At 34.5% G+C, this 27,662-nt stretch overlaps 1 protein-coding gene and 1 long non-coding RNA gene across 2 annotated transcripts; one reads left to right on the top strand and one right to left on the bottom strand.

Moving 5' to 3' along the window:
- Positions 1-27,662, bottom strand: LOC132714264 (NADH dehydrogenase [ubiquinone] 1 alpha subcomplex subunit 9, mitochondrial-like). The gene is made up of 11 exons (XM_060697092.1): positions 27,426-27,662; positions 21,733-21,909; positions 20,643-20,740; positions 20,281-20,372; positions 18,247-18,406; positions 17,148-17,256; positions 8,923-9,032; positions 8,134-8,210; positions 5,582-5,674; positions 1,356-1,437; positions 1-560 (listed from the first exon to the last, which is right to left on the bottom strand). The coding sequence occupies exons 1-11, from the start codon at positions 27,538-27,540 to the stop codon at positions 366-368; spliced, it is 1,308 nt and encodes a 435-aa protein (XP_060553075.1). The 5' UTR covers positions 27,541-27,662; the 3' UTR covers positions 1-365.
- LOC132714265 (uncharacterized) lies at positions 24,653-27,070 on the top strand. Its single transcript, XR_009623541.1, has 2 exons — positions 24,653-25,332; positions 27,003-27,070. It is a non-coding gene; the product is annotated as an uncharacterized LOC132714265 (long non-coding RNA).

Raw genomic sequence — 27,662 nt, forward strand, 5'->3', positions numbered from 1 at the left:
GATGCCAAAGCAAATTTTATTTCTATCAACATAAAACATATGTTGGCAATTACAAAATAAATTATGAATTAACAGTTTCAAGTTTCCATCAATTCATACAATTTGGACATTTTTACTATTTATTTCACCATTCATTTTTTTTGCTTATCAATAACAAACCACAAAATTTTAAGAACATGTATTTCAAAAGCAAAAATAAAATTTCCTTATAAAACCATCCTAAGAATATCAATCACTCTATGTCACTAGTTTTTTTGTTTGTATTTTCAAGCAAGTGTTGCATGTCTTCTAAAAATGGACTGATAAAGTATATAAATAAGTTTTCCAGACAGAGCATTGTCAATTGTACACACCTTCAGTCTAAGTTATGTTTCCTGTTTTAAAGTCCTGAAAGCATGTTGGACCTTGCCTGGGTGTTTAGGGAACATGAGCTTATTGCCTAGATGTCTACGCCTCAGTGGTGCATATACCTCGATCAGATGGTCTTCTATATTTCCTGGAGTCACGCCAAGGTCTTGAATTGTGTGTAATTTTCTATCTAATGAATCAGATACGGTTTCCTGAAGAAGACATTTTACATATATTTAATATATCTTAACAAGTGTATTTCCTGTTTTTCGCAAGAAAGATGCAAGTTAAAATATATCTGCTCCCAAGAGAGATTCAGAAACCAGAAATAGGAGGAGCTTGTTTGGTTTAAACATATTTATGAAAGATGGATTAAGAAACAAGTTCTTGCAACTTATATAATCACTTTTGAGTCGTTTCCTGGAACCAACCAGTACTGGTGTCCTATGAAGAAACATGGTTGTGACCTGATGCAAGGTGCTTGTAATCAAAAGACATGGTACACATTGATTTGTATATAAGGCCTGTAAGACATGGTACTGTGATTTCGATTTATGCATATAACGCAAATGACATCACATCAAAGTGTTATTACACTAGTGTAATATCATTGTTATTAAATGGTGTTATAACACACCTGCTCCTGCTTACCTGCTAATAACCCTTAACCTGCCAAATGTCTGTAATGGATTTGCCAAGCTTTCAATTTATAACAGTCCATTTGAAGCTTCAAAAATGTAAGTTCCGTTAAATATTGACAACTTTAAACTCAGGCTTCCATTTCAATATATATGTATGAAAACAATATATTGTCATCAAAATTAAAACCAGCCTGGAAATTTCAATTCATTTTTTACAAATGTTTTACTATCTGCTAGAAAAGTGCAAATTTCAATGACAGATGAAAATTATTCTATTTATATATCCAGTTTTAGGTTTTTATACCACAGAATATCAGAAGTCAAGCTTGTAAATTGAGAAGCGAATTTCAGTGACTGAATACAAACCCTTTCAAGCATGTCCCGTGTTACTTTCGGCATAGGAAATCCTATCGTCTTGTATACTTGTTCTCTTACAGCTGCTTTAACCCTGCAAAAACAGAATTATAGATATAGTATAATCATGGTTTAATGACATTAAACTCTCATATTTCTCCTGTGAATAATTTATTTTGAATACAAGGTTTCTTCTAGTCCATTTTGATAACAGATATTCAGTCATGTTCCCAATGCCAAAACCTATGTTTTTTCCCAATTTCAAGGAGAAAATTCCATATTCATGGAACAAAATAAATAAAATAAGTAGGGCTGGGGAGATAATCCGAGTACTCGGATAATCACGGATCAAAGTAAAAAATCGAGTTTGAATATTCGTATGCCCAGAGATCGTGGATCTCGATCTAATTTTTTTATATACATTCACTGTTTCTCACACTCTTCAAAAATCGAGAAAAATACGATTTGAGTATAAATTATAAATTATGAAGTTTACCTAAATACAATTTGCCGGTTAAAGACCATGTACCATGATGTTGAGCTAGGTAGTAATTGGTTTCAAAAAACAAAACAAAAAATACTCATCCAAAGAATAAATACATAAACAAAGTTTATATTTTATATGTTAAATGTATAGTATTGTTGCTGTTTTTTTTTAAATGAACATGTTTTTATAACTTTTGTACATGTTTTTATGGGTGTCTTGATAACCAAAGATTTGTGGTTCGATTTGTGAATCGTAAGTGCTGAATCTTATCTGACGATCCACACCCCTAAAAATAAGTAAAATTATTGTCATTTTATTATATTTAAAGGGAGACATAGGCAAAATTTTAATTTCTTCGATTTGAATTTTACTTTCAATATTCTATAAATGTCCTCAAAATGAATACACTAAGCAGTCACAGGTCCTTAAAAATAATACAAGAGGGCCATGATGGCCCTGAGTCGCTCACCAGAAACAACTTCAGTGTTGGAATGTCAATATTTCCTAATATTTAATTTAAGCATAGAATATGTTTAAACAATAATTTGAAGAAATGCCATGACCTGGGGCATTTAAGCTTTAGCTTAATGCGGCTAATCAAATTAATATGAGCAAACTTGAGAAAAAACTACCTAAGAATGCTACAAAGTTTGGTGATCATCTATCAATTATTTCAGTAGGAAATGATGTTCGAAGATTTTTTCTATTTTTAGCTTTAGTGGCCCCTTTCAGACAAAGTTTGGTGATCATCCATCAGTTAGTTCTGTAGAAGAAGATATCTAAAGGTTTTTTTCTATTTTAAGCTATAGAGGTCCCTAAAAGGGGCCATTCAAATTAATATGAGCAAACTTGATAAAAGACTACCCAACAATGCTACAGACAAAGTTTGGTAATCATCCATCAATTAGTTCTGTAGAAATAGACATTTAAAGGTATTTCTATTTTTAGCTTTTGCAGCCCCTAAAAGGGGCCAATTAAAATAATATTAGCAAACATGATAAAAGACTATCCAAGCATGCTACAGACAAAGTTTGGTGATCATCCATCAATTAGTTTCGTAGAAATAGACATTTAATGGTATTTCTATTTTTAGCTTTAGCGGCCCCTAAAAGGGGCCAATCAAATTCATATGAGCAAATTTGATAAAAGACTACCCGAGAATGCTACAGACAAAGTTTGGTAATCATCCATCAATTAGTTCTGTGACATTTAAAGGTATTTCTTTTTTTTAGCTTATGCAGCCCCTAAAAGGGGCCAATCAAATTCATATGAGCAAACATGATAAAAGACTACCCAAGAATGCTACAGACAAAGTTTGGTGATCATCCATCAATTAGTTCTGTAGAAAAAGACATTTAAAGGTATTTCTATTTTTAACTTAAGCAGCCCCTAAAAGGGGCCAATCAAAATAATATTAGCAAACTTGATAAAAGACTACCCAAGCATGCTACAGACAAAGTTTGGTGATCATCCATCTATTAGTTCTCTAGAAAAAGACATTTAAAGGTATTTCTATTTTTAGCTAAAGCGGCCCCTAAAAGGGGCCAATCAAATTCATATGAGCAAACATGATAAAAGACTACCCAAGAATGCTACAGACAAAGTTTGGTGATCATCCATCAATTAGTTCTGTAGAAATAGACATTTAAAGGTATTTCTATTTTTAGCTTAAGCAGCCCCTAATAGGGGCCAATCAAATTCATATGAGCAAACTTGATAAAGACTACCCTAGAATGCTACAGACAAAGTTTGGTGATCATCCATCCATTAGTTCTGTAGAAGAAGATGTTTAAAGGTTTTCTATTTTTAGCCCTAGTGACCCCTGAAAGGGGCCAATCAAGATAATATTAGCAAATTTGATAAGAGACTACCTAAGAATGCTACAGACTAAGTTTGGTGATCATCCATCCATTAGTTCTGTAGAAAGAGACATTTAAAGGTTTTTCTATTTTTAGCTCTGCTGACCCCTAAAAGGGGCCATTCAAATTATTATGAGCAAACTTGATAAAACACTACCCGAGAATGCTACAGACAAAGTTTGGTGATCATCCATTAATTAGTTCTGTAGAAATAGACATTTAACGGTATTTCTATTTTTAGCTAAAGCGGCCAATCAAATTCATATGAGCAAACTTGATAAAAGACTACCCTAGAATGCTACAGACAAAGTTTGGTGATCATCCATCAATTAGTTCTGTAGAAGAAGATGTTTAAAGGTTTTTCTATTTTTAGCCCTAGTGACCCCTAAAAGGGGCCAATCAAAATAATATTAGCAAATTTGATAAGAGACTACCTAAGAATGCTACAGACTAAGTTTGGTGATCATCCATCCATTAGTTCTGTAGAAATAGACATTTAAAGGTATTTCTATTTTTAGCTTAAGCGGCCCCTAAAAGGGGCCAATCAAATTCATATGAGCAAATTTGATAAAAGACTACCCAAGAATGCTACAGACAAAGTTTGGTGATCATCCATCTATTAGTTCTGTAGAAGAAGATGTTTAAAGGTTTTTCTATTTTGAGCTCTGCTGACCCCTAAAAGGGGCCAATTGGAATGACATGAGCAAATCCAAGTGTGACTGTCACAAGGATGCTACAGACCAAATTTGAAGTAAATCTGCCTTGTAGTTTCAGAGAAGAAGATGATTGTTGACGCATGACAACGGACGACGGACGCCAGAGCATCCCCCTTTGATACTAATAGCTCACCCTGAGCCTTCGGCTCTGGTGAGCTAAAAATAGTGGTTTCCAAACTTGACCCACATGGGTCAGGTTAGGGTATTTAGAATTCACAGAAGTTGTTATAGGGAACTATAAAAAGGTAAAATACCTGTCTTGAATGAATTAGTCTTACTTCAATCTAACAATATCCACAATATCTTTAATTGTAATTTCCAGAGTTTTTTCTAGTTACATGACTTGTTTTAAAACTACTCGGTGAATCTGTCGGGGTCTTAATTTTGTTCAAAATATAAAGATATAATTACAATTCAAACCCAAAGTATATAGTATTTATACAGAAATTCATGGCAAAGGGCTTTTTTAAAAATATCAATTTTTTTTAGGGGGGGAGTAAACAAGGGGCAATTTTTAAAAATTTTTTTCATTCCCTTTGCCTTAAAAATCCCTTTAACTGGGACAATGGCCCCTTGAAAAATTTAACCTTGCATTCCCAAAATTTTAATGGGGCTTTTTGCATGAAAAATAAAAAGGGGGTTTTAAAAACCCAAAAATTTAATTTTAAAGATAAATATGTTGTCAGTTTTTCCAAAGAAGTCTAAAGCTTTGTAAAAAATCCCAATTCTGGGGGTCGGTTCATGTTGTCAACGTGTTGAGAAAAAACCCTGGAATATTATACCTAGGGAAATATTCAATCCCTCCATTGTGTGTATTTCCCTAAATGACTTCAGTTAGGTAAATATTTAAGCCCTCCATTGTGTGTATTTCCCTTAATGACTCCAGTTAGGTAAATATTCAATCCCTCCATTGTGTGTATTTCCCTACATGACTTCAGTTAGGTAAATATTCAATCCCTCCATTGTGTGTATTTCCCAAAATGACTTCAGTTAGGTAAAAATATTCAATCCATCCATTCTGTGTATTTCTCTAAATGTCTTCAGTTAGGTAATAAGTTAGAAATAATTTTTTACATACTAACAAAAATCAATCATATTTGGAAACAATAATAGACCATATTGACCGGCAGCAAAGAGTTATTACTGAAACTGAAATATATGAAAAATATGACATACTGATCCGTAAGTCCCATCTTCCGGATCGTCCAATCTAAATTCATAGTATGCAGTACAAATTCTACCAGATCAAATTGACAATAAGCATAAGGACTGAAAAAGAATAAAAATCATGATTAAAGAAATGTATGAATTGAATTCTGATTTGTGTTGGGTTCTTTTGTCGGACTTTAAGTCACACCAACAATGCAAAGGTCAAAAAGTGACTCTCCAGCTTTACTAGGAGGAAAGCCTCGGGTGCCTGTTCATGAATTATTTTATGCACAAGGCTCTATTTTAGTTCTTTGTATCCAATTTCATAAAAATAACTCTTTTCTGATATTAAACATACGTTTTCTCAGGAAGCAATTGTTTTCATTGGTTATGCAATATTGCTTATCCAAACTAATATGCATTATTGCTTATCCAAACTAAATGCATGTAATGTTAACACTAAAACATGTTAACACCCTACTAAAACGTGTTAACACCCTTGCTTCGTTTAACTTGTGTGTCTTTCAGTGTAATCAACTATTTTATTAAGTATTCCCTTCAGAAAAATTAATGCTAACAAAGATTTAGTAATCAAAGCGAAATAATTCAAATTACTTGCTATGCAAAGCAATAATCAAGAATCAAATTGAGAAAAATTCTGCCTTCAGGCTTTCAGTAGATGCAACAACTGTATATTCATTTTATCAATACCCGTGCCACTTTTGCGACAAAAAATGGTATTGCACTGCTGTGCATATATTTTGACAGGATGTCAATTGCGTTATATAAGCATAGCGTTAAGACACACTAAATGTTAGCATTATACTAGAGGCGTCAATGAAAAATGGTTCTTTTTCACTTAAAACGGTCTTTATTTTTGGTATGTGATAACAAGAGCTGTCGGTAGGACAGCAACGCTCGACTATTCTAAGTGCTTGATTGTAAAAAAAATGCCTGATACAGTTACCTCCTCCTGTTTACAGGTTGGGGTAATGATGGTGAACAAGTGTGCAAAGTTTCAAAGCCATATGTCAATGGACTTTAAAAATATTTGAGGTATTACAAAAACTTTAACATAAATTCTAAGTCGAAAAAAGGGGCATAATTCTGTCAAAATGATTGATACAGTTACCTCCTCCTGTTTACGGGTTGGGGTAATGATTGTGAACAAGTGTGCAAAGTTTAAAAGCCATAGGTCAATGGACTTTGAAAATATTTGAACTATTACAAAAACTTTAACGTAAATTCTAAGTTGAAAAAGGGGCATAATTCTGTCAAAATGCTTGATACAGTTACCTCCTCCTGTTTACAGGTTGAGGTAATGATGGTAAACAAGTGTGCAAAGTTTCAAAGCCATATGTCAATGGACTTTGAAAATATTTGAACTATTACAAAAAACTTTAACGTAAATTCTAAGTCGAAAAAAGGGGCATAATTCTGTCAAAATGCTTGATACAGTTACCTCCTCCTGTTTACAGGTTGGGGTAATGATGGTGAACAAGTGTGCAAATTTTCAAAGCCATATGTCAATGGACTTTGAAAATATTTAAACTATTACAAAAACTTTAACATAACTGGTAACGCCGACGCCGACGAGGACGCCGACGCTCGGGTGACTACAATAGCTCTACTTATTCTTATCGAATAGTCGAGCTAAAAAGGAAATATTAAATTCATGTAAGTTCATTAATGAATTTATTGAACTTGTTGAATAGAGTATTATCCTCACCAGAGGCTCACTTAATACTTGATATAATTTTATTCAACTTGTTCATAAAATTCGTAATTCATAATATCCTCTACATACTTATCATGTAATTACAGTCAGGCAGGCTAAATCATACTTTTAAAATTATATATATAAGTCTATTATATTAAAATACCCTGCTTATCTAAATAAAGCTTTAAATATTAAACATCCACAAGCTGATTTATCTGCCAATAATAGATGTTTTCTGAAACTCTGCAAAAGTGGGTTCTTTCCCATCATATATTCACATTAGAGAGATCAATGTAATGCACTTGACTAATAATCAATATATTTACTAAGTTATATTGTAAAACTTTGTTTGTACCAAGGGATTAGATAGGAATAACCCACATTTGCTGAGATCCCGAGTTTACTTTATTACACCAAATTGTATCCAATTAGGTAGTTGGTAACTCTTTTCTTTTTTATGTCACACTGCCAAAGTAAAGATCACATTGTGTCTTTCCTGCTTACTGGAACAACTGGACTTCAGGTGCCCCTTTCTTGCAATATTTCAAGCACAGACATGCATAGGAGTAGAACCACAAACTTACCTAAAGCCAAATGAATAACTTCATCACAATAAAGAATCCAAAATCCCTGATGAGATTCAAATTCACAGCAGTAAAGGGGCAAATGATTTGAAGCCAGTGACTTTAACCTGTCTGGCCAGAGACCCAACAAGGTTTATTATACAACAGCAGTTAGGAGCAAATGATCTCAAGTCAATATCATAAACCACACTGTCACATGTAACTCACATCTCTGTCACACAATTTAGAGGGAGATATGGTTGCCGTGGTGATAGAAATAGTAGTATATTTCTTACCCGACAGTCTGGTAAGTGTTGCCATGAATATTAGGGTCAAACACAGCATTCACCAAAGCTTTAGCTACATCATCTGTCTACAATTAAAAAAAAGCAGATTATACATGTATGTGATTAAAGTGTATTTACTGGAAAAAAAACTTTTTAAAAAAGAATACTTCCAAAATGCTTGTATGAAAGAAATATGGTAGAAAATTACCATTTAAGTGAATACTGCATGCATGAAGCATTGCTGAACGGATAAAAACCTACTTAAAATAGTAGAATCGTATTTTGTTTTGGAACATTTTTTTCTGTTTACGTACAATATTCATGTGTGTTAAATAACTGAGACATTCTATGTTATAACTGTTTCGGGAATCAACCTTAATATTACGGAAAGAATAAAAAAAATTTCTGCTGATTAATTTTATAAAAATATTTCATAAGATATAGCTTTACACCCTTTAAACTTTAAACATCACAAATTTACTTATCTTCAAATTATAATGTTTATAATATGTCACAGCAATATAAAATACACTAGAGATAGTAGAGTAAAAGATCATAAATTCATAATAATGATCATCTAATACATGAAAATCCTGAGAACCTTCCATGTAAACCTCCAGTTGAGGAAACCATGAGGATTCTATCCATGACCATATTAATTTTTGTAGGAAAAGTTACAATACATTATATTCATACATCAGTTCCTATCAATCTTAATAACAACAAAAATATCCTTATGAAGCTCTCCTATCTAGAATAAATTGTACAATTCAATAAAAGATAGCAAAGAAGAATTACCTTAACAGGCATTTTTACTGTTTCCAGACCTAACTTCCAAAGGTTCATATATCTTGCAAATGTGTCTGAGATGTCCAAAATATTAAAGACTGGATACATTGTTGATCTACCTGAAACAAATAACAGACATTTCCCACTTTAATGCAGATGGTGCACACCATGCAACGCTTCAAGAAATACTTATATAGAGGACATTGAATGAGTGTAGTTGTAATAATATATTTATTGAACAAGTTGGATAATATGAGCCGCGTCTTGACAAAACCAACATAGTGCGTTTGCGACTAGCATTTATCCAGACCAGCCTGCGCATCCACGCAGTCTGATCTGGATCCATGCTGTTTGCTGACCAACTCTATTGCAAGTAGAGAAACTGATAGCGAACAGCATGGATCCTGATCAGACTGCGCGGATGTGCAGGCTGGTCTGGATTCATGCTGGTCACAAACCCATTATGTTGGTTTTGTCTTGACGCGGCTCAAATTATATTATATTGTGAGCCTCTGGCTTGTACATTACATCAAATTGTGTGCAGATGATGGTTTTTAACCCTTACCACCCTAAAATAACTTCAATGGACTTGTCCATCTTTCAATATGGGCAAAACCATTCATTATATGTAGGGATAAATTTCAAAATACATACACACTGAATAGCAACCAGTGCAGACCATGATCTTGGTAGCTTATGTAGCCGCCCAGCAAACTAATAGTAAAAGCAAAAATTAGACCTGTAATGGATAGAGACAATATCGATGTATCGTTGATATTTTTTTCTTGATGTCTATAAATTATGAAAATTCACCAAAAACATAGACAAAAGCAGGTGGCAATGTCTAACACTAAGCTGTTACTACACGTACATAACAATCACATTTCATAGCAGTGATGACAAAAACAAGAGGGCCATGATGGCCCTGAGGTCGCTCACCTGTATATAGGCCCCCGGAGCGGGGCCAGTTTAAACTCCAGGGCTTTTATTTGAACAAACTTGGAAGACACCCATTAGAACATGTTTCATGATGTTAAGTTTTTACTACACACATATAATGAAAAACAATGACCTCTTCCCCCCACCCCTGCAGGGCCAATTTTAACCCACGGGCTTTTATTTGAACAAACTTGGTAGACAATCATAAGAAGATGTTTCATGCTAAACATCTAAGCTCTAGCTCATTGGGTTTTTTAAAAGAAGATTTTTTAAGTTTTTACTATACATATATAGTTAAAAACAATGACACCCCTGGGGAGGGCCAGTTTTGACCTGAACAAACTTGTAGACACTTACTAGAAAATGTTTCATGCTTAATATCTAAACTCTAGCTATTTGGGATTTTTCAAAGAAGATTTTTAAGTTTTTGCTAAACACATATAAGGAAAATCAATGACCCCCGTGGCCGGGCCAATTTTGACCCCAGGGCTTTTTTTTTAACAAACTTTGTAGACACTCACTAGACCATTTTTCATGCTTAATATCTAAACACTAGCTATTTGGGTTTTTTCAAAGAAGATTTTTTAAGTTTTTGCTATACACATATAAGGAAAATCAATGACCCCCGGGGCGGGGCCAATTTTGATCCCAGGGCTTTTATTTGAACAAACTTGGTAGACACCCATTAGAACATGTTTCATGCTAAATATCTTAGCTCTAGCTCTTTTAGTTCTTTAAAAGAAGATTTTTTAAGTTTTAACTATACACATATAGTTAAAAAGAATGACACCCCTGGGGCGGGGCCAGTTTTGACCCAAGGGCTTTTATTTGAACAAACTTTGTAGACACTTATTAGAAGATGTTTCATGTTTAATATCTAACTCTAGCTATTTGGGTTTTTTCAAAGAAGATTTTTTAAGTTTTTGCTATACACATATAAGGAAATCAATGACCCCGGGACAGGGCCAATTTTGACCCCAGGGCTTTAATTTGAACAAACTTAGTAGACACCCATTAGAACATGTTTCATGCTAAATATCTTAGCTCTAGCTCTTTGAGTTCTTTAAAAGGAGATTTTTTAAGTTTTTACATTATGCATATAGGGAAAATCAATGACCCCCCTTGTGCGGGGCCAATTTTGACCCCAGGGCTTGTATTTGAACAAACTTGGTAGACACTCACTAGAAGATTTTCATGCATTATATCTTAGCTCTAGCTATTTGGGTTCTTTAAAAGAAGATTTTTTAAGTTTTTACTATATGCATATAGGGAAAATCAATGACCCCCTGGGGCGGGGCCAATTTTGACCCCAGGGCTTTTATTTGAACAAACTTGGTAGACACTTATTAGAAGATGTTTCATGCCAAATATCTAAGCTCTAGCTCTTTGGGTTCTTTAAAAGAAGATTTTTTTAATTTTTACTATATGCATATAGGGAAAATCAATGACCCCCTGGGGCGGGGCCAATTTTGACCCCAGGGCTTTTATTTGAACAAACTTGGTAGACACTCATTAGAAAATGTTTCATGCCAAATATCTTAGCTCTAGCTCTTTGGGTTTTTTTAAAGAAGATATTTTAAGTTTTTACTATATGCATATAGGGAAAATCAATAACCCCCGGGGCGGTGCCAATTTTGACCCCAGGGCTTTTATTTGAACAAACTTGGTAGACACTCATTAGAAGATGTTTCATGCCAAATATCTAAGCTCTAGCTCTTTGGGTTCTTTTAAAGAAGATATTTAAAGTTTTTTCTTTCGGTTGCCATGGCAACCAGAGTTCTGCATGGAATTAAATTCTTTGAACAATTTTTAAAGGTGACCACCAAAGGAACATTCCTGTGAAGTTTGGATGAAATTGGCTTAGTGGTTTATGAGGAGATGTCATTTGAAGCAAAAGTTTACGGATGGACGGACGCCGGACGGACGCCGGACGAAAAGCGATCACAAAAGCTCACCCTGTCACTTTGTGACAGGTGAGCTAAAAATAGCTCTTAATTTGAATTTTATGAGTTTTTGTTCTTTATTTAACTACGGAATGAAGCTCATAATAATCAAATGTTTGCTCGGACGGACGGACGCCGGACGGACGCCGGACAAAAAGCGATCACAAAAGCTCACCCTGTCACTTTGTGACAGGTGAGCTAACAAGAGCTGTCGGTAGGACAGCAACGCTCGACTATTCTTCGTGCTTGATAGTAAAAAAAATGCCTGATACAGTTACCTCCTCCTGTTTACAGGTTGGGGTCATGATGGTGAACAAGTGTGCAAAGTTTCAAAGCCATATATCAATGGACTTTGAAAATATTTGAACTATTACAAAAACTTTAATGTAAATTCTAAGTCGAAAAAGGGGCATAATTCTGTCAAAATGCTTAATAGAGTTTCATCCTCCTGTCTACAGGTTGGGGTCATGATGGTGAACAAGTGTGCAAAGTTTCAAAGCCATATGTCTATGGACTTTGAAAATATTTGAACTATTACAAAAACTTTAACGTAAATTCGAAAAAGGGGCATAATTCTGTCAAAATGCTTGATAGAGTTACCTCCTCCTGTCAACAGGTTGGGGTCATGATGGTGAACAAGTGTGCAAAGTTTCAAAGCCATATGTCAATGGACTTTGAAAATATTTGAACTATTACAAAAACTTTAACGTAAATTCTAAGTCTAACAAGAGCTGTCGGTAGGACAGCAACGCTCGACTATTCTTAGTGCTTGATAGTAAAAAAAAATGCTTGATACAGTTACCTCCTCCTGTTTACAGGTTGGGGTCATGATGGTGAACAAGTGTGCAAAGTTTCAAAGCCATATGTCAATGGACTTTGAAAATATTTGAACTATTACAAAAACTTTAACGTAAATTCTAAGTCGAAAAAGGGGCATAATTCTGTCAAAATGCTTGATAGAGTTACCTCCTCCTGTCTACAGGTTGGGGTCATGATGGTGAACAAGTGTGAAAAGTTTCAAAGCCATATGTCAATGGACTTTGAAAATATTTGAACTATTACAAAAACTTTAACGTAAATTCTAAGTCGAAAAAGGGGCATAATTCTGTCAAAATGCTTGATAGAGTTACCTCCTCCTGTCTACAGGTTGGGGTCATGATGGTGAACAAGTGTGCAAAGTTTCAAAGCCATATGTCAATGGACTTTGAAAATATTTGAGGTATTACAAAAACTTTAACATAAATTCTAAGTTGAAAAAAGGGGCATAATTCTGTCAAAATGCTTGATAGAGTTACCTCCTCCTGTCTACAGGTTGGGGTCATGATGGTGAACAAGTGTGCAAAGTTTCAAAGCCATATGTCAATGGACTTTGAAAATATTTGAACTATTACAAAAACTTTAACATAAGTGGTTACGCCGACGCCGACGCACGGGTGACTACAATAGCTCTACTTATTCTTATCGAATAGTCGAGCTAAAAAGGGGCATAATTCTGTCAAAATGCTTGTTAGAGTTACCTCCTCCTGTCTACAGGTTGGGGTCATGATGGTGAACAAGTGTGCAAAGTTTCAAAGCCATATGTCAATGGACTTTGAAAATATTTGAACTATTACAAAAACTTTAATGTAAATTCTAAGTCGAAAAAGGGGCATAATTCTGTCAAAATGCTTAATAGAGTTTCATCCTCCTGTCTACAGGTTGGGGTCATGATGGTGAACAAGTGTGCAAAGTTTCAAAGCCATATGTCTATGGACTTTGAAAATATTTGAACTATTACAAAAACTTTAACGTAAATTCGAAAAAGGGGCATAATTCTGTCAAAATGCTTGATAGAGTTACCTCCTCCTGTCAACAGGTTGGGGTCATGATGGTGAACAAGTGTGCAAAGTTTCAAAGCCATATGTCAATGGACTTTGAAAATATTTGAACTATTACAAAAACTTTAACGTAAATTCTAAGTCTAACAAGAGCTGTCGGTAGGACAGCAACGCTCGACTATTCTTAGTGCTTGATAGTAAAAAAAAATGCTTGATACAGTTACCTCCTCCTGTTTACAGGTTGGGGTCATGATGGTGAACAAGTGTGCAAAGTTTCAAAGCCATATGTCAATGGACTTTGAAAATATTTGAACTATTACAAAAACTTTAACGTAAATTCTAAGTCGAAAAAGGGGCATAATTCTGTCAAAATGCTTGATAGAGTTACCTCCTCCTGTCTACAGGTTGGGGTCATGATGGTGAACAAGTGTGAAAAGTTTCAAAGCCATATGTCAATGGACTTTGAAAATATTTGAACTATTACAAAAACTTTAATGTAAATTCTAAGTCGAAAAAGGGGCATAATTCTGTCAAAATGCTTGATAGAGTTACCTCCTCCTGTCTACAGGTTGGGGTCATGATGGTGAACAAGTGTGCAAAGTTTCAAAGCCATATGTCAATGGACTTTGAAAATATTTGAGGTATTACAAAAACTTTAACATAAATTCTAAGTTGAAAAAGGGGCATAATTCTGTCAAAATGCTTGATAGAGTTACCTCCTCCTGTCTACAGGTTGGGGTCATGATGGTGAACAAGTGTGCAAAGTTTCAAAGCCATATGTCAATGGACTTTGAAAATATTTGAACTATTACAAAAACTTTAACATAAGTGGTTACGCCGACGCCGACGCACGGGTGACTACAATAGCTCTACTTATTCTTATCGAATAGTCGAGCTAAAAAGGGGCATAATTCTGTCAAAATGCTTGTTAGAGTTTACCTCCTCCTGTCTACAGGTTGGGGTCATGATGGTGAACAAGTGTGCAAAGTTTCAAAGCCATATGTCAATGGACTTTGAAAATATTTGAACTATTACAAAAACTTTAATGTAAATTCTAAGTCGAAAAAGGGGCATAATTCTGTCAAAATGCTTAATAGAGTTTCATCCTCCTGTCTACAGGTTGGGGTCATGATGGTGAACAAGTGTGCAAAGTTTCAAAGCCATATGTCTATGGACTTTGAAAATATTTGAACTATTACAAAAACTTTAACGTAAATTCGAAAAAGGGGCATAATTCTGTCAAAATGCTTGATAGAGTTACCTCCTCCTGTCAACAGGTTGGGGTCATGATGGTGAACAAGTGTGCAAAGTTTCAAAGCCATATGTCAATGGACTTTGAAAATATTTGAACTATTACAAAAACTTTAACGTAAATTCTAAGTCTAACAAGAGCTGTCGGTAGGACAGCAACGCTCGACTATTCTTAGTGCTTGATAGTAAAAAACAAGAGCTGTCAGAAGGACAGCGCGCTCGACTTTTTTAGTGCTTGCCTATAAAACAAAACTTTGACAGTTAAGGGCACACAAGACTTTAACTAGGAATTTCTAAGTACAAATCAAGAAACATTTTCACAGAGTTATCTTCTCTTGCTTACAGATAGGTCTCATGATGGCACATAAGAACTCCAACTTCCAAAGTAATATCTCAAATGGTTAAGTCAACAAGTGGACAAGAATGAAAATCTTAACTGAGTTTCTAAGTCAAAAAGGGCCATAATTCAAATAAAATCCTTAACAGAATTACCTTCTCCTGCCCATGTTTTGGGACCATGATGGTAAACAAGTATTCCAACTTTCAAATTAATATCTCAAACAGTTCAGTCAAAAAGTGGACTGGTACTAAAAACTTAACCAAGATTCTAAGTCGATAAAAGGCCTTAATTTTTAAAACAATCCTTGACAGAGTTACCTTCTCTTGCGTACAGATGGGGGTAATGATGTGAAATAGCATTAAAAGTTTCAAAGCAATATCTCAAAGGGTTAAGGCAATAAGTGGATTTTACCCATATTCAATGTATTTTCTAAGTCAAAAAGGGGCATAATTCTGTCAAAAACCTTGACAGAGTTATGTCCTCTTGTCTGTTGATGAAGGTCGTGATGGTAAACAAGTATGGTCAGTTTCAAAGCAATACCTCCAATGGTTTTGAAATAAAGTGAGGTGGTACAAAAAACTTAACCAAGCTCAATACACTTTCTAAGTCAAAAAAGGGCCATAATTCTGTCAAAAACCTTGACAGAGTTATGTACTCTTGTCTGTAGATGGAGGTTATGATGGTGAACAAGTATGGTAAGTTTCAAAGCCATACTTGTAATACTTCTGAAATAAAGTGGGGTGGTACGAAAAACTTAACCAAGGTGTGACGCCAACGCTAACGCCGACGCCGACGCCGGGGCGAGTAGGATAGCTCCCCTTTTCATAGAAAAGTCGAGCTAAAAATGCTTGATACAGTTACCTCCTCCTGTTTACAGGTTGGGGTCATGATGGTGAACAAGTGTGCAAAGTTTCAAAGCCATATGTCAATGGACTTTGAAAATATTTGAACTATTACAAAAACTTTAACGTAAATTCTAAGTCGAAAAAGGGGCATAATTCTGTCAAAATGCTTGATAGAGTTACCTCCTCCTGTCTACAGGTTGGGGTCATGATGGTGAACAAGTGTGCAAAGTTTCAAAGCCATATGTCAATGGACTTTGAAAATATTTGAACTATTACAAAAACTTTAACGTAAATTCTAAGTCGAAAAAGGGGCATAATTCTGTCAAAATGCTTGATAGAGTTACCTCCTCCTGTCTACAGGTTGGGGTCATGATGGTGAACAAGTGTGCAAAGTTTCAAAGCCATATGTCAATGGACTTTGAAAATATTTGAGGTATTACAAAAACTTTAACATAAATTCTAAGTTGAAAAAGGGGCATAATTCTGTCAAAATGCTTGATAGAGTTACCTCCTCCTGTCTACAGGTTGGGGTCATGATGGTGAACAAGTGTGCAAAGTTTCAAAGCCATATGTCAATGGACTTTGAAAATATTTGAACTATTACAAAAACTTTAACATAAGTGGTTACGCCGACGCCGACGCTCGGGTGACTGCATAGCTCTACTTATTCTTATCGAATAGTCGAGCTAAAAATGGTCAGAAAAAATCATGCAAAGGACATTTATAAAGGGGACACACATAATTGCAGGAATAAAACATGTATTTCACTAAAATCATTTAAACAGTTATAAAAGTGAAATATATATAAGAAATTAGAAGTGATTATCGTTATAAGTGTATCGCAAATATTTGTCATCTGATATCGATGTATCTTCAATATGCTTTGCACTGAATCAATAACAGCTCTACATACAATGCATGATAGACAATGGACAAAAACTAATTACAACATCTCAGAACATTGGTACCGAGCTAAGGTAAGCTAAACATTTAGAAAAATCTATAGCAAACATGATACTTTATCTGAAGCGAGTACTACATAACGTCAGTGTTATAAAATTATAAATAAAACATGGCCACTCAGTCAACACACACTCACTTTTCGATCCGTAATATCGTGTAAATTTATCATTGACGTCGCAGAAATCCGAGGGTCTGATGATGGTAGCTTCTGGAAACTCTTCACGTACTGCCAGTTCTCCCTCATACTACATGCATCAAAATATAAATTCATCAAAATTTAATATTTTCTGCTTTAGTTAAAATGAAGATAAACAAAGATAGTATACCAATATTTGGTCTGAACGGGTTGTAGTTTTATAACACTAAATTAATAAAGGATCATTATAAAGGATCATTATAAACAAGAAGTTACAATCATTATACAATTTAACATTTTCATCAGTTGCGTAACTTTAGAATCATTTAACAATAAGAAGAGTATAGTTTATGTAAATGTTGTATGGTAAGGGAAGAAGAAACCTTTAGAAAATACAGTGTGATTGGGTATATCAATATCATATTCTAACACTCCTCGTGATTTTGTCAATATACACAAAGAAGAAATAACCTGTGTTAAACTGCCAATAAACACTGGTTAGGGACTACTTGTATATGCGGCTGTTATGTTTTCTCCCTCTGATAAGATATTTTATAAAACCTTTTAAAGGCAACAGTAATAACACATATTATAGATATTTTCTTTTCTCATTATACTTTCTTTTCACATAATGCTAAAAAAACATCTCACATACACTAACACCACAGGTTTTATTCAGATCAGTTGATAAAATTTATACGAGAAAATCAGCACCAATTCATAAGCAGGGTAATAACGTTATGCATTCATAAAGGTGCCAGAATGACATCATTTTAAACTGACATGGGTGGGGGTTTGAAGAACGCAACTCAAAAACAGTGATAAACATCGCTAAAATCGATACTATTTCACAAATGAGCCGCATCGTGACAAAACCAACATAATGGGTTTGCGACCAGCATGGATCTAGACCAGCCTGCGCATCCGCGCAGTTTGATCAGGATCCATGCTGTTCGCTTACAAACCCTATAGCAAGTAGAGAAACTGAGCGAACAGCATGGATCCAGATCAGACTGCGCAGATGCGCAGGCTTGTCTGGATCTATGCTGGTGGCAAACCCATTATGTTGGTTTTGTCATGACGCGGCACAAATAAATACCTTTGTTCTCAAAAATTTTGAGCCTCCTGACACTATATTGTTTGATTCCTTCCCAGCATTCAATGCAGAAACATGAATAAACTTGTCAACACCACATTCTGCTGCAATTTTTGCAAGTGACCTTGGCCCTTCCACATGGACTTCATCAAAAGACCAGTTCCTTAAACAGAATAAGAATAATAAGAATTTGTAACAGAGTTAGGGAAGTATTACATGAAGCACAAAATTGTGCTATTTCAAAGGTTGAGGTATGGATCTGGACATCAGCGTAAAAGTTTGATCAATGCTAGATCTACATAATTATGCAAGTAACAATATATTCATTAAAGAAATATAATGAAATAACTCCTGTGCATTATGTCAACAGAAATACATTTGTTTATTTGCTATCATTATTTCAAGGCCACAAAATGTGACAAATACAAAATCAATACAGCGTATGGTCTGTTACAGGGTACATTTCATTTCAAGGCCGTAACTTTTTCACCAATCAAGGTATTTGGGTGATTCACCAATGACATTTTATTGGCATGGCCCTTACTTTGCATCATACCAAGTAACAGACCATTTTAGGCTTTGACCTCTAAGGTAACCTTAACCTTTAAGGTAGGGGTCTGGGTGTTGTGCATGACATGTTGTCTTTTTATTAGGGATGGCAACGAATACCAAAATCAATACTCGAGTACTCGGTCATTTTTCCGATCGAGTACTCGGTTACTCGGACGATTTCCAATGATCTTCAAAGTTTATCACACAATATCAACACCGTCCGCATGCTACTTTCGTTTTCGATTTAAATTCATAGAATTCGTAACTATAGATAGGACTGCAAAGGAGACAAATTAATCAAAATTAAATCAACGACATTTTATTTGAGAACTTTTTAAATAATACAATATCAAGTTTAAAACATGTTAAACATCTTTTTCTACTTGTAATAAAATAGACTGATCGGCGGCAACAAAAATTTAAACGGGTCTAAATACTACTTTAATTATCATATCATAATAGCAATACTGCCCTTTGTTGTTTTCAAAAATGTTACCTTAAAACAAGATTCGGGTACAAACTGCGCTGTGTTACACAATTAAAGATTACTAAATATCATAAGAGGCCGGATGACGTAAGCGACACATGTGCGCGTGTCAAACTGTTGATCGCCTCATTAAATTTATGGTATCATTTTCGCACCTCTGCAAGGAAGTTGTGATTGCATTTAACAGGTATTTATGAAGGTATATGCACATCTCCGAATTTCTGAACTAATTGAATACACCAAACTGTCTAAATAGCAAATAAAATAGAAATTATACATTTTTCCGAGTAATCGAATATCAGTTTTGTTAACCGATATTCGGACGTTCGATCGAGTACTCGGTTAACCGGTTACTCGTTGCCATCCCTACTTTTTATTTTAAACATTTGTGCAAAGTTATCTCAAAATCCCTTGATTGATAAAAAGCTATTTTTATATCCTATTCTTCAAGAATGTAAACGGTTCTTGTTTTGGATATGTAATAAATACAATATTGCATGTTTACTTGCATAGTTTTATTAATGAATTTATTAAACTGACGTGTTACAAAAATAATATTATGCTCGCCAGAGGTCGAACCATACATATTTCTTCAACTTGTTCTACAAATTCAGTTTGAACCTATACTCATTCAATATATTTTATCTAAGTTTGTTTCAATGTTTGATTGGGTTTTACGTCACACCGACACAGTATAGGTTATTTGGCGATGTTCAAGCTTTACTGATGGAGGAAGACCTCAGGTGCCCTTCCGTGCATTATTTCAGGCACAAAAGGGCACCTGAGTAGAACTACCGACGTTCCGTAAGCTAGCTGGATAGCTTCCTCACATGAAAGAATCCAAAGTCCCTGTAGGGATTCGAACACACAGTGGTGAGGGGCAAGAAGTTTGAAGTCAACGACCTTAACCACTCGGCCACGTACGCCCCATATTTTATCTAAGAAGGTCAACAGCTTAAGTTTAAAATCCCATTAGACAATCAATGCTTCTGTCTTACCTTGTCTCGAAGTTCTTTCCAATCAAATTGACCACACAATTAGAATGCTTCATGGCTTGCCTCAGTGAGTCTTCATTACGTAAATTAACCTCCTGTAATGTGATGAAATATGCTAACCAGTGAAATAAAATCCATATCACTCACACTGTGACATTATACATAACTTTGCTGGCATGTATATTAAGTTTTTATGATTCCTTAAATTTTTTTTTTTTTAAATGTTGATCTTATATAACAGCTTCAAGAGTCATAATTGATTATAATGATTATAAACAGCACATTAATTGACCAGTGACTTTAATTTACTGAACCATAGGTTATAAAATTCCCCACGCAATGAGACAAAAGAAAAAGATTCTTACACAAAATAGGACTTGCCCAAGGTCACCCATCAGTTTCAAGTCTCTCAAAAAATAGGAGTCTCCCCTGTATGCACATATCACTTGTGTTCCGACCTTGGCTGAAAGATTTAACAAAATAATAAACATTCATACGGCTATATATTGCTATATTTATAATGTATATAAAAAAATCTGCGTTTAAACACAACAATGATGTACAGCGTTATTTCTCAACACTTTGGGAAAATACATGACCAAACCCCAAGATTTCAATTTTTTATGGCATACAGTAGTGCAGTATAATGTAACAACATGACAATAATTTTACTGATTAAATTTTTTGTTTCCTTAAATTTGGGAATTTTCTACTTTAAATTCGGGGGGAAAAAACATTATTTTTGGCACTGGGAACATGACCCAATATTGGTCATCATAATGGGACAGAAAAAACTCTGATGTATGAAGCCTCAATTGTTTATTCTTGTTGTCCAGTAACAGTTTCCAGAGTTACATATTGGTCATGATTCAGAAAGCAGCCTCAAAATTGGCATGAGACAGACAGACAGATGACCAGACATAACATTATATGTCAGAAATTAGTTCAGGCCTATTTAAAAGGCATACTTTTGCCAATAACGCTCCATTTTCAAAATCTTGAATCTTGGCCAATAATTGTTGATGATACTTTGATTAAAAAAATTCTACATAACACTTCAACAATTTAGGAATTGGTAACAAAATATCTTTGCTCTTAACATATACTTTGCCGGGGAAAAATATAAAATATGTAAATAGCGAGAGCACTGCATGCCCTGTTAATGCTCGTTAAAAATAATTCTTAGTTAAAAAGGGGCATAACTGCAAAAATATTGCTTTTAGAATGATGCCCCTTGTCTAGAAACTGCACCTTGTCATAATATTAAGCAAGTATTCCAAGTTTCATGTTGATATATATTGAAATGTTTGAATAATGGTCTGCAGTAAGGTTTTTGCACAACAATGCAGACAAAACAGCAGCAATCATATTCATAATTTTTAATAGCTAGACTTCTTCATCCAAACAAGTGAGCTAAAAATGCTGACTGCAGCTGCAAAATGGGCAAAAGTTTACCTAGCTTGTTGACTACATGGAATCCAAGGCAAGATTTGGCTCCAAATATGGTGACAACATTTCCGTTGAATGATGATCTTCCACCGGTTCCCCGCTTGTAGTTGGATGGTGTAATATTTGTTGATTTGTGCCTCTGAGACAAGTATATCAGCCCAGCAAACTCTTGACCCTTTGGGGCTGAAAAATACAGAATCCAGTTATCATGTTATTTTTTAAAATAACTCAAAGCATAATAATACTTACAAAAAATAGCTCATCATGTATTTATTCAATTTCACATATGCATTCACTACTAAAAAAAAAAAATCTTAAATAGCATTTTAATCAATTTTAAATAAGACATAAATTACTTCCACCTCTAACATTATTTTCAGACGTGACAGTTAAATTTTCTTATTGAAAGGTAATTCTTTTTTACTTTGATTTATTAACTACTTTGACTTTAAGCATAAGTACACTGTACGTAACATAATTTTTATTTTAAGGACTTCAAAAATTATGTGTTTTGAAAACATGAAACAGGGTTCTCACTAGGACTTTAAAACATGGAGTCCATGGACTCCCAAGCCTGAAAAAGTCCAAAAGCGTGTCAAAATTAATATGTTTACAGCTTCGTCATTTAATGCTCACAATATCATTGCTGATATTTGAATCTTCAAGAGACTGAGTTTCTGCTTTCAAAGTTTATAGTTGTTCAAAACAACTGAACTTCATAGTATAATTATTTTTTTGTTGTTAATATTTATTATGAAACAATAAAATCATAATGCAATATAATATGCAATAAAATAAAAAAAAATTACTTTTATACCAAATCAAATTTTATTCTGGTTAAATAAGTCCACTCTTAAGACCAAAAGTTTATATTTGTAAAAAGAACAAACTCAGGGTTCTCACTAGGACTTTAAAACATGGAGACCCTGAAAAAGTTGGAGTCCAAAAGCGTGTCGCAATTAATATGTTTACAGATTAGTCATTCAATGCTCACAATAGCATTGCTGATATTTTGAATCTTCAAGAGACTTCCAAGGTTTATAGTTATTCAAAAGAAACTCTGAACTACATAGTATAATTATTGTTTTGTTGTTAACATTTATTATGAAATTATTTCATTATAATGCATCAACACATGGAAATCGTTTTGTTTTTTTTTTCACTTTTATACCAAATCAAATTTTATTCTGGTTAAAAAAAGTCCACTCTAAAGACAAAAAGTTTGTTTTGAAAAAAAAAAACGTAAATGTATATAGGCAGCGTTTAGCGGAATGAATAGGAAAATCGTGTACAGCTTCACCAAGTGTGTAAGAGATTCATCCGATCGACAATTGTTTTAGCAAATATCTTCAAAAGGGGGCAAATTGAAGATCGATATTTAAAGATTTAATGTTGATTAAATAATAAAGGAACAATTCATTCGCATGTTTGGCTTGGAAACCGAGAATTTTTGCGAAATTTTAGGGTTTCTGGCGAACGTGAAATCGCCGATGTTCGGGATCAATTTTTTTTTTATCAAAGAAAAGCGTATGTGTACCTGGCATTTCGGCACAATATCTTAAATTCTTAATACTCTTATAGAAAGTTTTTGCAAGAATGAAACTAAAGCAAAATTGTGCCTAGAAAATGCCGAAAATATTCGACAATCATTATAATGCCGAAAATATTCGACAATCATTCAAAATTACACTCATTTGTAATTTGAGAAAACAGTCTTTAAACTTGCGACGTAAATAGTCGATAATTTTATCCTTTTGTCGGTAAAATTTGCTAATTTCCAATCAACTGTTGATCAAAGATATAAAATTATCACCTCGTAATCTGGTAATTACATGTACTGTACAGCGCGTGTATACATTAGTCTGATCACTATTGCGTGATAATGATCGGAAGCGTTATCGCTGATTGGCTAATCGCTTCACGGGTCGATGTGCATAGGACCGCCTACCTATAGACTGACATGCGCTGACGCATTTGTATATTTGTGGTTGTGAACAATCGGTAATGTAAATTGCGTCCCAAGGCAAAATTAAGCGTACGTGGAATCCTTGCTCTGAAATATTTGCGTCCAGCTGTAATAAACATGCGTACCGGGACGCCGAAATAAGCGTCCTCGAGAACCCTGAAACTAAATGCATATAGGCAGCTTTTATTGGAATGAACAGGATAATCTTGTACACCTTCACACAGTGTGTAAGAGATTCATGCGAGGGACAATTATTTTAGCAAATATCTTCAAATTGAAGATCGATATTTATAAATTTAATGTTGATTAAATAACAAAGGAACAATTCATTCACATGTTTGGTTTGGAAACTGAGAATTTTTGTGCCCTTTGCGATATTTTAGGGTTTCTGGCAAATGTGAAATCGCGGATGATCGGGATCAAATTTCGGATAAATATCAAAGAAAAGCGTATGTGTATTTTGGTTTGTTGTCCTGGCATATCGGCACAATATCTTAAATTCTTTAAATGCTCTTATAGAAAGATTTTGCAAGAATGAAAATTAAAGCAAAATTTTGCCTAGAAAATGCCGAAAATATTTGACAATAATTCATAATTACACTAATTTGTTAACTTGAGAAAACAGTCTTAAAACTGTAATTAATTTCCACCTGACATATTTGTGGTTGTAAACAATCGGAAATGTTTATGTCTCCCCAGGCAAAATTAAGCGTACGCGGAATCCTGGCTTTGAAATATTTGCGTCCAGTTGTAATAAACATGCGTACTGGGACGAAATAAGCGTCACAGAGAACCCTGATGAAAAAGGGGAAACAATTCTCACAAAAGAGACAGTAACCCAATATTTTTCTTTCTGTTTATGTCATATATTGATCTAAATTTAATTACCGAACAAAGTTTAAAAGAAATATCTTTTTATTTTATTATTTTTCTTAGAGATAGAATCTAGATATGATTTTTTCATGTCATAAGGTAGCACACCACAGTAATGTAAGCCACAGCTTCGAATGGCCAGGGAGGATTTCTTGGATATAGTGAATATTCTGGATTTAAATGACTGGTTGTCTTTAAAATGCATTTTCAGCATAAAATTTGTTTTTGTGACATCTAATATGATCACTGGCAAATTCGAAAACATGGCCAGAAATCACATGCTGTTGATTATGAATGTCAAGGCCGCCATTTTTTGTAAACATTGCTTTTATACAGCATGCACGGTAAAAAGAAGTCATTTTACAGGGGGGTACAAACTTTTAGCAGCAGCAAAAAATCTACCAGGTTGAGGACTAGTTTCTTTGTGATATTTTGCATGTATAGGGAGTTGCTAAAGCAGAGACGGTGTTCCTTTAGCCTGTATATTTGCAGATAATTTTTGCCAGAGGGTCGAAATGTGTTGTTTTGGGTCTCGGGCCACTGTAGAATTTGGGCTTCAACGGAATGAATTGCAAATTTTTTGACTGCCTGCCTATTGCAGATGGGATAATTTCTTTGTAGATTTGCAATCTTATGTCATATATGTTCTCAACAAAATGTGTTTTCTTTTTCCAGGTTGTGTAGTTTGGTATCAGAATTATTAGACGTATTGCTTGTAGGACATTGACGGCAGGAACTTGAAATTAACTGTGGAGTGCTACCTTAAGGTAAAATGATTTTTTTTCAAACCTTGTTTTTTCGCATTTAACTTTGTGTAAAGGCTCTACCATGCACACTGACCAAAATGATGGTGAAATTTCATAAAAATATTTGTCACAGAGCTTGAAAGTTAGGTTTAAAAAGGGGAGGTAACTCAAATACATGAAAACCTAAATGTGAAATGTATGAAAGGTGCTGTGTCTGCCATGTGTCTTAAGTCATAATGACTACTTATTCCAGGAGAGACAGCTGTGGGAGAGTGAAAATATTCACATATAGAGCTATTCGGTTGATATTTTCCTGATTTTCCAAACTTTTTTGGTGGAAAAAGGCATGTTTTTATTGCATTTCAGCTATACATGTAGAATATGGCCATCGGGCGTGTTCCATGTGATGCGAAATATTTGCACGAAGGGATATGTTTGCTTGAAATCATTTACAGGTGCAAATGGATGTTAAAGCTAGGTTTTCGGGTTAGATTTTGACCATTTTGGAGTTGGGCATGCGAGATTGAATAGTCGGAGAATTTGGTTTTCAGGGTGTCGCTTGGTGAATTTCTATGCCCTGGGCGACCAACATTGATAGATCTACAATGCTCAGAGGGCCATGATAAGTGCTGTGTCTCTTTGAATTTGACTTTACATAAAACCTTTATGAAAATTGTGCATGCTAATTGGACTTTATACTGTGCAGGATTGAAAAAAACATAGCACATTTTGGTGTCTGGCAAGAACTTAATCTGTTGTATTTTTGCCTTATATGAAGCATGAAGCCATATATTCTTAAACTGTATGCCAATTTGTTGAATATTTCTTTCATATTAGATGTTAAAAGGACATTTTTGAACATTTTGATTGTATAGATGGTATAAGAACCAGATTGTGTACACTTTACATTGGGATAACTTTCTTATTCTACATGTACTGAAAAAGGCTTGCCGAGGGCTGAAAATGGGATGAACAGCATAGTTCATTTAAGGCATAGATAATGAAAAAACAAACAATTCCCAGCAAGAATTTTCATTTTGTTTATTGAAATATGCATGAATTTGTAGAAAAAGTCCATATAAAGGTCATCAATCAATGTTATGATGCCCCTTAAGGTAGCACACCACAGTAATGTAAGCCACAGCTTCGAATGGCCAGGGAGGATTTCTTGGATATAGTGAATATTCTGGATTTAAATGACTGGTTGTCTTTAAAATGCATTTTCAGCATAAAATTTGTTTTTGTGACATCTAATATGATCACTGGCAAATTCGAAAACATGGCCAGAAATCACATGCTGTTGATTATGAATGTCAAGGCTGCCATTTTTTGTAAACATTGCTTTTATACAGCATGCACGGTAAAAAGAAGTCATTTTACAGGGGGGTACAAACTTTTAGCAGCAGCAAAAAATCTACCAGGTTGAGGACTAGTTTCTTTGTGATATTTTGCATGTATAGGGAGTTGCTAAAGCAGAGACGGTGTTCCTTTAGCCTGTATATTTGCAGATAATTTTTGCCAGAGGGTCGAAATGTGTTGTTTTGGGTCTCGGGCCACTGTAGAATTTGGGCTTCAACCGAATGAATTGCAAATTTTTTGACTGCCTGCCTATTGCAGATGGGATGATTTCTTTGTAGATTTGCAATCTTATGTCATATATGTTCTCAACAAAATGTGTTTTCTTTTTCCAGGTTGTGTAGTTTGGTATCAGAATTATTAGACGTATTGCTTGTAGGACATTGACGGCAGGAACTTGAAATTAACTGTGGAGTGCTACCTAAGCCCGATTGATCGGACATTTTAACCAGCCTATACTCTAAGTATACAGATCACAAAGAGAGGACGTACATAATTCTAAATGTCTGTGTGAGAAAAACAAATACTGTCACTGTGTGAGAATATTGTTGCTAAAATAAAATAAATAAATAAAAAAAAGAGAAAAAAAAGAAGACTGAAGTGCAGTAGTTTCCGGATATTACATTTTAGCTATGCGACCGTAACTACTGGAAACCATTGTGGCATTACTTGTAAAATATTTGATTAAATCATTTTTTAAAGCCGCTAAAAATTAGTGCATTGATTAAAAAACTACTAGAAACACTGTAAGTGCATACCCCCAATTCTGACAACTCTTGAGAGAGTTGCCATTTTGCCCTTCAACAAATGGACTGGACTACTAAATTTTGTCAACGGAATGTATGTGATAAATGAAAACTGTAAACCGGTCATAAAACTTCAAGTAATAACAGAAAGGATTTTTTATGCGGAAAGACTATATCGATCGGAAAGGGTCAGAATTACTTATTACTTTTCAATCAATCATTTTCTATACATGTGCGGTATAGTATCAT

The sequence above is a fragment of the Ruditapes philippinarum genome, unplaced genomic scaffold, assembly GCF_026571515.1.
Source record: "Ruditapes philippinarum isolate M1 unplaced genomic scaffold, ASM2657151v2 ctg3251_1_1_1_1, whole genome shotgun sequence".
NCBI classification, from domain to species: Eukaryota; Metazoa; Mollusca; class Bivalvia; order Venerida; family Veneridae; genus Ruditapes; species Ruditapes philippinarum.

What these genes read in the sequence shown, in the direction of transcription:
- LOC132714264 (XM_060697092.1), bottom strand. Translation starts at nt 27,540, where the DNA reads ATGACCGGTTTACAGTTTTCATTTATCACATACATTCCGTTGACAAAA. An exon ending in CCATGTAGTCAACAAGCTAG is followed by an intron (nt 20,741 to 21,732) that starts GTAAACTTTTGC and finishes TAAATCTTTCAG; the next exon opens with CCAAGGTCGGAACACAAGTG. An exon ending in CAGTAAAAATGCCTGTTAAG is followed by an intron (nt 8,211 to 8,922) that starts GTAATTCTTCTT and finishes TTTTAATTGTAG; the next exon opens with ACAGATGATGTAGCTAAAGC.